The sequence below is a fragment of the Perca fluviatilis genome, chromosome 16, assembly GCF_010015445.1.
Source record: "Perca fluviatilis chromosome 16, GENO_Pfluv_1.0, whole genome shotgun sequence".
In the NCBI taxonomy this organism is placed as follows: Eukaryota; Metazoa; Chordata; class Actinopteri; order Perciformes; family Percidae; genus Perca; species Perca fluviatilis.
Genome location: NC_053127.1, coordinates 5,894,999 through 5,904,796, shown reverse-complemented (window position 1 = coordinate 5,904,796; position 9,798 = coordinate 5,894,999). Strand labels below are relative to the sequence as shown.

Sequence of the window (9,798 nt, the reverse complement as noted above, 5' to 3'; positions counted from 1 at the left end):
ATCCTTTCCTATCTGTTTAAGTCTACTTGTATGTTTACCTGTCTTGATTCCTTTTCTTGTACCTCCAGCTGCCATTGGAACCTGACTCCTGCTACCGGAACCACCACCACTGGACCCCACCGCTAGCCGGCCTACTGTCTCTCTCTGACGGACCCGCTCCTTCCCGGGATTCACGTGCACTTGTTCTCCACCCCGGAAACCTGGACTTGACACTTGAGTACTTTATATAAAACCTGTTAAATTCAAACTCCTGGCTCTGCGCCTGTCTGCATTTGGGTTCTGTTTATCATTCAAACCGTTTGCTTGTAGCAGACATTTAGCTAGCAGCTTAATCCCGACAAAACACCGCAGTGAATTGCATGCACATTTTAAAAAAAAAATGATAATAAAAAAAAATACAAATCCCAAATTTGAAAATCTACCCATCGAACGAATATTCGAGTATTTGGATCCCGCCCTACCGAAATCGCGAATAAAAGTCGATTCATTGCACAGCCCTAACCCCAACCGCAATCTTTTCCGAAACCTAAGTTGTTTTGTATCAATTGACTCCATTAACCACATGTTTGAAACTGGGACTGTTTCCCAGCTTCTCTGTGGCTGGTCCTCCCGACGCTCAGACAGTATATGTCGTTTTGGGAGCCGTTGGCAAAACGCGTGTGAGGAGGGATTTTCTTGTTGAAGAAGAACACAAAGAATGAATCCAGATAAACAAATAGCGTAATAAAAAAATGTTGTGTCTTCCGTTGTCCATGAAGACAAAAAATAAAAAATAAAAACATCCATGATGGTAAATGTCTGTGTGCATTTACCCCCTTCATGGCTGCCTGCATAACAACCGCAGACAATAACCCACACAGGAACAAATTACAAGAATACAAATATTTGGCAACTCCAGGAACAAATACATATTTCCCGGGTGACAATTAGTCATTTAATTAGCGAGCGCACAATACCAGCAGGACAGTCACACGCCTTGGCTGTGCCATCCATAATGAAAATGTGCCACCAGTATTGTACATCCATAATCGTTCTCTGCAGACAGAGAATAGGACAACGATAAGCCACCTTGCTTTTCTCTCGTTCTCTCTTTCTCTCTCTGTCTCTCTTTCTCTCTCTCTCTGTCTCTCTCTCGCTGCACCCATGCTGAGGGAAAGGTTGGCCCGCTGGTTTCCCGTTGCCATTTAGAGGACATCTATTATGGAGATGTCAGGGTGCTGATGGCTGGGCTCCCACCAGGAACCTCCAGCAGGCAGACACAAGTGAACTTTGTTGCGGTGCTTCCTTTCCATCTACCACCCCCCCCCCCCCACTCCTTCATATAGCTAATAAAGTAGAACTGACAGGTGAAAAACCACCTTTGATAACAGAAGTGACCTTTTAGCAGGGAAGGTGCATGTGTGTGCATGTGTGTGTGCGTGTGCATGTGCGTGTGTGTGTGATAGATAAGATATACTTTACTGTCCCCGAAGGGAAATTAGTTTTGGACTCTGTCCGTTCCGCAGCTTTACAAAGACAACACAAAATCCAGAAAATAAGCATCTCTCAACACATACTCTGATGCAACACAGAACATGTTTTCACATACATTAGACAGGTCCCTATATAGTAATGCTCTCATATACATTAGACAGGTCCCTATATAGTAATGCTCTCATATACATTAGACAGGTCCCTATATAGTAATGCTCTCATATACATTAGACAGGTCCCTATATAGTAATGCTCTCATATACATTAGACAGGTCCCTATATAGTAATGCTCGCATATACATTAGACAGGTCCCTATATAGTAATGCTCGCATATACATTAGACAGGTCCCTATATAGTAATGCTCTCATATACATTAGACAGGTCCCTATATAGTAATGCTCTCATATACATTAGACAGGTCCCTATATAGTAATGCTCTTATATACATTAGACAGGTCCCTATATAGTAATGCTCGCATATACATTAGACAGGTCCCTATATAGTAATGCTCGCATTATACATTAGACAGGTCCCTATATAGTAATGCTCTGCATATACATTAGACAGGTCCCTATATAGTAATGTCGTTAACGGTCTCATATACATTAGACAGGTCCCTATATAGTAATGCTCTCATATACATTAGACAGGTCCCTATATAGTAATGCTCTCATATACATTAGACAGGTCCCTATATAGTAATGCTCTCATATCCAGACACTGTTGTGTAAATTACAACAGATGGAGGTGAACCCCTTCATCATTAGATGGTATGGTTCTTTTCTGACAGACAGGAAGCAGCAGGTTAAAGTTAACTCTATTCTTTCTGATACTCTGAACATAAGTACAGGTGCCCCTCAAGGCTGTGTAAGCTCTCCTTTACTTTTTATAATATACACAAATGACTGCAGAAACATAAATAGAAATAACCACATTATTAAATTTTCAGATGATACGGCCATACTTAGTCTACTTACAAAAGACTCAGATATTGATATCTATAAACAGGAGACAGAGGAGGTAGTGAAGTGGTGCAACAGGCATAACTTGACACTTAATGTAAATAAAACCAAAGAAATGATTTTGACCCCAGGTCTATAGGAGATCATAGTACACTTCAAATTGAAGGTGTACTTGTTGAGCAGGTAACAACATATAAGTATTTAGGCATACAATTAGACTGTCAGTTACAGTGGTCCCATCAAGTGGAGTATGTTTGCTCTAAGATATGTCAGCGTCTGTATTTTTTAAGACGACTTAGAGTTCATGGAGTGGACAAAGAGATCATGATACTGTTTTACAAGGCAGCCATTGAATCTATTGTTCGTTATGGTATGATGGCTTGGTTCGGTAACCTGTCCGTTAAACTAAAATCACAGCTACAAAAATTGATAATAAGGGCTGGCAAAATAATTGGCCAAATGCCACCAACTCCTCTTCAGGAGCTTTTTGAGGAGGCGGTGAGGAAACAGGGTCTCAAAGTCATCAACGACCCAAATCATGTCCTGTATAGTCAGTTTGAGCTGATGCCTTCAGGCAGAAGGTACAGGTTACCAAACTGTAAGCTTAACAGGTAAAAATTTTCATTTGTGCCGCTTGCAATCAAATTAATGAATAATAACAGATAGAGTGTGTATGTCTGTGTTGTGTGTGTGTCTGCGTCTGTTGGCTGCAGTGATTTATGTATGACTATTACTATATAAGACTTGGTACTGAACATCGAGGTTATAGGATGTGCAATGATAGGGTACTGTTGCATAATTTGCTGTTATATTTGACATGGTATTATGCAATGGGGCAGTGTGCAATATAGAAGTTATTCACCACAGCATGAGTTAACGGGAAATGTGCAATCATTATCTAAACATTTGTGTAATTCAAGGGGGAGGCTGTGTTGTTGGGGGTTGTTTGTTCGTGTGTTATTCGTTGTTTATTGAAGCATGAGGAAATGTGTGACTATGTTGTAAGTTGGTTAACTGTATGTTTATTGTGTGTTATGCGTGATGTGTCGCCATCTTGTTCTCTCGAGTGCCCAAGACAAATTTCTCCTATGGGAGACAATAAAGGCTTATCTTATCTTATCTTATCTTACATTAGACAGGTCCCTATATAGTAATGCTCTCATATACATTAGACAGGTCCCTATATAGTAATGCTCTCATATACATTAGACAGGTCCCTATATAGTAATGCTCGCATATACATTAGACAGGTCCCTATATAGTAATGCTCGCATATACATTAGACAGGTCCCTATATAGTAATGCTCTCATATACATTAGACAGGTCCCTATATAGTAATACTCTCATATACATTAGACAGGTCCCTATATAGTAATACTCTCATATACATTAGACAGGTCCCTATATAGTAATACTCTCATATACATTAGACAGGTCCCTATATAGTAATGCTCTCATATACATTAGACAGGTCCCTATATAGTAATGCTCTCATATACATTAGACAGGTCCCTATATAGTAATGCTCTCATATACATTAGACAGGTCCCTATATAGTAATGCTCTCATATACATTAGACAGGTCCCTATATAGTAATACTCTCATATACATTAGACAGGTCCCTATATAGTAATGCTCTCATATACATTAGACAGGTCCCTATATAGTAATACTCTCATATACATTAGACAGGTCCCTATATAGTAATGCTCTCATATACATTAGACAGGTCCCTATATAGTAATGCTCTCATATACATTAGACAGGACTGTGAAATGCGCTATCTTTAGTATCGAGGATCTTTGACATGGCTCCGTAGAGAGGCGAAGTCCCCCCCCCCCCTTCAGTGGACCACCATGGGACCTTATTTAGGAAAAAATATGTCCGGTAGTGAACGGGGAGACTTGTTTATCATGTTGGAATTGAGAATCTATTTATTTATGTATTGTTTTTTGTTTTTTTTTTTTTTTTTTTTTTTTTTTTTTTTTTTTTTTTTTTTTTTTTTTTTTAATTTTTTTTTTTTTTTTTTTTTTTTGTGTTTTTTTTTTTTTGTTGTGTGTGTGTGTGTGTGTGAGAGGGGAGTGGGTATGAGAGGCTATAGGAGGTAATTCATACTTCTGTCTTACACACACAACATAATCTTGCATATACACATATAATCAATTACACATCACACTATTATAAACCTTTTACATGTATGTATGAGAGATTATAGTAGTGTGTGTGTGAGAGTATAGCATTTTATGTGAGATAGTATAGTAGTATATGTGAGAGAGTATAGTAGTGTATGTAGAGAGTATAGTAGCCTAGTATATGTGAGAGAGTATAGTAGTGTATGTGAGAGAGTATAGTAGTGTGTGAAGGAGTATAGTAGTATATGTGAGAGTAGTGTGTGAGAGAGTTTAGTATATTGAGAGTATAGTAGTATATGTAGAGATAGTAGTGTGAGAGAGTATAGTAGTGTGTGTGGAGAGTATAGTATGTGTGTGAGAGTATAGTAGTATATGTGAGAGAGTAGTAGTATATGAGTATAGTAGTATATGTGAGAGAGTATAGTGGTGTATGTGGAGAGAGTATAGTAGTATATGTGAGAGAGTATAGTGGTGTATGTGAGAGAGTATAGTAGTGGGGGAGAGTATAGTAGTGTGAGAGAGTATAGTGGTGTATGTGAGAGAGTATAGTAGTGTATGAGAGAGTATAGTAGTGTGTGTGAGAGAGTATAGTGGTGTATGTGAGAGAGTATAGTAGTGTATGTGAGAGAGTATAGTGGTGTATGAGAGAGTATAGTAGTATATGTGAGAGAGAGTATAGTAGTATATGTGAGAGAGTATAGTGGTTGTGTGAGGAGTATAGTGGTGTATGTGGAGAGTATAGTAGTGTGTGTGAGAGTATAGTGGTGTATGTGAGAGAGTATAGTAGTGTGTGTGAGAGAGTATAGTAGTGTGTGTGTGAGAGAGTATAGTAGTGTGTGTGAGAGAGTATAGTAGTGTATGTGAGAGAGTATAGTAGTGTGTGTGAGAGAGTATAGTGGTGTATGTGAGAGAGTATAGTAGTGTGTGTGAGAGAGTATAGTAGTGTGTGTGAGAGAGTATAGTAGTGTATGTGAGAGAGTATAGTAGTGTGTGTGAGAGAGTATAGTAGTGTATGTGAGAGAGTATAGTAGTGTGTGTGAGAGTATAGTTGAAAAGGAAGTTGGTTTGATCAATCAGGAAGACAGTTTAAATTCTCACTTCCTCATTGGCTAAAGGGGCCATTTTAAATTATCATTATCTGGTGGGCTTGCTGCTTTGAAAGTACAGCTAGCACCAACTCAGAGGAACAAGGAACATTTAAATCAAGCAGCATAAACTTTAAGGAAAAAAACAACCTTTTTGGACGAAAACATTTATTCTTATTTTATTTAGTTTCTTTTTCAAGGTCAGTTTTTGGTTCATGGTAATGAGGAAAACATTACTATCTTTTTCACTGATACACTGCGGTGTGTTCAGAGAATTGTGAGGGAAACTGACAATTTGGGACATGACATTTTGGAAAGATTAATTTCTGAGCTCAATGGTTATAATTATAATAATAATAATAATACATAAGTTTTATATAGCGCTTTACATGGAACTCAAAGACGCTTTACAAACAAAAGAAACAAACAAACAAGCATACTCGGACAATCTCTTTCTTGCTATTGATTAACCAGCAGTTTGAAGAGGATGACAATCAGGGAAGCTTTGGTGTAGAGCTGAAGATCTTTGACCGAACCCGACGGGACCCGACAGGACCCGACAGGACCCGACAGGACCTGACGGGACCTGACGGGACCCGACAGGACCTGACGGGACCTTAGTTTCTATCATTTTACACGGGCTCGCGATCCGAGTTGCGCGCAGCAGTGCAGAACATTTTAGTTAGGAGTGACAACGCTGAAATGAATGAAGTACATTTTGAGACTTCAATGTTGTTGTTCCAGAAAATGACTTTATTTTCAATTAAACAGTTATGAACAGAATTCTAGAAACTGTAGACCCACTAGCCAATGATGGTAACCATGGCATTCTATTATTTTTTTAGCCTAGTGATCTCTATCAGTGAGCAACTTCATTAGTGTCAAGGCAATTAATAAAGGTTAATAAAAGGCCAGTGAAAAGTTTTCTTTTTAGTCAAATGATTATTCTATTCCATTTTATAAATAGATTTTATTGATTGTTATCGAAATAGAACATAACCAACATACAAGTCAGAACAGGAAGGAAATAAACCACCATTCACACCAAAATGACTTCAGGTAGCGCACGACTGTCCTTACCCCAACAAGTTAAAGAAGAGGAGAGAAAAGATAAATAAATTTAAAAATAAATAAATAAATAATAAAAATAATTAAATTAAAAAAATAACAGAAAAAACAAAAAATTAAATAATACAAAAATATATATATATATATATAAAATAAATAATAAATCAAAAATTAAAAAGAAAAAAAATACACATACATACACATATCCATATATATATATATATATATATATATACACACATACCTTCACAGATATACAAATAAACATATATATATACATACATACATATACACATAAACATGTATACCTACATACATACACATGTGAATTAAAAACCAAGTAAAAATAAAATCAGTCACCCTATACACATACCTTGCCTTCTCTCAACCATGTATAGTGGAGTTAAAATATAAATTTTACCAGTACACAAGACAATAGCAGGGGGGATGATTATTCCATTTTTAATTGTTTAAACAAGACATTAATAATGTATTAGGAAAGGGTGAGTTATTGACAACGATGCCTCTTCAATTTAGTCAAGTTCAACAGGCAACAGATTTTAATAATGTATATTAAGAGTGTTTTTTAATGCAAAATCCATAGTTTCCTTAAAATCCTCAAATTTTTTCAGGACTGGCAACCGCAGGCAGTTAATGCATGTGTTTGCGATGGGTAAATGACGGCCTTGTCTGAGGGGCAGCTCATGGAGAAAAACCACTGAAGGTAGTGGAGAGAAGACCAGGGGTGGAATATCGTTTGCTCCCGTCGCAAAGGCCAGGATACCCCCAAGTTGCAAGGGTCCCTCTTGCTCTGAAAACGAAATACACCAAAAACAAAAATTAAACCTAGCATGTAGAAAACTTTTAAAAAGGAGGGAAAGACAAAGACAGACAGAAGGGCATATGAAAAGATTTTTATTCCATAACTAGCAATAATACTTACCCTCAACATCCAGCAGGTAGTCCCTCCAAAATGCAACCACACATTCCTCTGGCCTTCTTTTGTTCCTGCCCACTGCTGACAGTTCTAGTACATCCGCTGTGAGTGGGGATGGCTCGTGACAAAACAGCGGTCTGAAAGCATCTGGGTGCATTCTTATTGCATCAAGAACACCAAGAGTTTTCATCCCCTCCCTAAACCTGTAAAAATGTATCATGAGAAGATACAAATATAATTTGTCAAATTGGATAAATTATCACACAGCACATGAAAGGGATGACTTATAAGACAGTTCAGTGTTTGTTGACTATGCAAAAAGGCCTTGTCTTTGACAACTATCTAAAACGTGATGTTCTTTAAGTTATTTTATATGATACATGCAAGCCTTTATTCAGAGTGTTTGGTTGTACATTGACTTTTAAAAATATGTTAAAATCTTTCATTATTCTTAATCCTTGTAAGCTGTTCAGGTCTGTGGGACCCGTTTTCAATGTTTGCTAAAATAAAAATTATGCTATTTATTATTTCTTCTAACTCAAACTCATTGGCCTTGGCTCATTTTCTTTGAAGAACATAAAAAATAACTTATTTTCAATTAGTGTACACGGTACACCCCCCTACACATAACTAATACAAATGAGGTGTTCGGGTCTACTAGACCCAAGTGTAATTATTACAGTGTAATAATTGTAGGTGCTATGAAACTTTGTACCTGCTATTCTCACACAAAGTTAAAAAATTGTTACATTTCAAGTACTTTCACCTGTTCTGATTAAGTTCTAAGAAATAAGCACCAATAATGATAATGATTGATGATAATGAATGAAAAATCTTGTTTCTATTTTATTTATTTTTTTACCTTTTTTATAATTGGAGTAAATGGCAAATATGAACCATAAATGATGTATCTATAATTGGTAATTGAGCTTAAGTAAACCTCTGTTTAGTATTTTTATATACATGTTTATGGCTGTATTGATTTAAAAACCTAATAATGTGGTGGGTCCAACATTGGCTGTGGAACAAAAATATGAACACCTTAGAAGGGTTAATTATGTTTGCTAAAAAATGGAGTTACACAAACCTTTGAAGTGCTCCACTAACTCGATGAACCAGCTGAAACATGATGATATCCTCCACCAAGAGATCTTTGTCTTCTATGCGTTTCAAAGGCCTTAGACGCCCAGCATTGGCCAGATAATCTGTAATAAATCATTGTATAGTATGAACAACACAAGATTAGATATATTAAACAAACTGTTCTTTCCTGGAGGCCAGGCCTGTATGTGATGATGAAATTAGGTGATGCATGAATTTATATGAATGACATCTTTTATTTAACTCCTTTAATCACAGTAGTATATTTAGCACTGACCAAGCCTGGTTTAAACATTCATATGAAAGTCAGAAACAAATCACACAGATTGCAGAAATATAAAAACAAATATGTGGCTTCACCACACAAGAGTGACATTCTAAAATGCTTAATAAGCACTTGAGAGCCCTGCTTAGCAGTATTTAGATTATTATTCACTGTAATAAACATATGTAAACATGTATATTGCACTCTTTAATAATAATAATAATAATAATAATAATAATAATAATACTACAATTTATTTATATAGCGCTTTTCATGGTACTCAAAGACACACACAGGCTAAATATCGTCACCCAGTCAGATGATTGCAAGACCGAGCATTCTTATTTAACCTATCTTTGCTGTAAAACGCCTACGCCTACTCTCTCTTTACCCAAAGATAGGTGAAATCCAATAAATGCAGAACTGCGTTGCAATAAGCTGCGCACTGATAGCAAATTACAATGTGTTTGAAATTTAATAACAGGAGCGCAGCAATGGGTACTACAATTACCAGTATGCTTCCATAACTGCTGCTGCTAGCTGCTAGCTTTTTCTCCTAGTCAAAGTCAAATGTACATAAACGTAATAAAATATACGTAAAGGAAACTCAGACAATCATCTCAGTACATCACGTTATCAAACCTATCAATAATCACTCGCAACAACAAAATTTGCAAATTTCACCCAGCTAAATTTGGGGAACACTGAAAAATGAAAAAAAGGCCTATGTCAAGGTTGGTATTTTATATCATATCTCTATTAAATTGGTA

The 9,798-nt window shown here is 36.7% G+C and overlaps 1 protein-coding gene across 1 annotated transcript; it reads right to left on the bottom strand.

Moving 5' to 3' along the window:
• Positions 1-7,009: 7,009 nt before the first annotated feature.
• On the bottom strand, positions 7,010-8,922 carry LOC120575642 (G2/M phase-specific E3 ubiquitin-protein ligase-like). Its single transcript, XM_039826457.1, has 3 exons — positions 8,750-8,922; positions 7,669-7,865; positions 7,010-7,536 (listed from the first exon to the last, which is right to left on the bottom strand). Exons 1-3 carry the CDS (start codon positions 8,788-8,790, stop codon positions 7,286-7,288), a joined length of 489 nt encoding a protein of 162 aa, XP_039682391.1. The 5' UTR covers positions 8,791-8,922; the 3' UTR covers positions 7,010-7,285.
• Between the last annotated feature and the right edge of the window lie 876 nt (positions 8,923-9,798).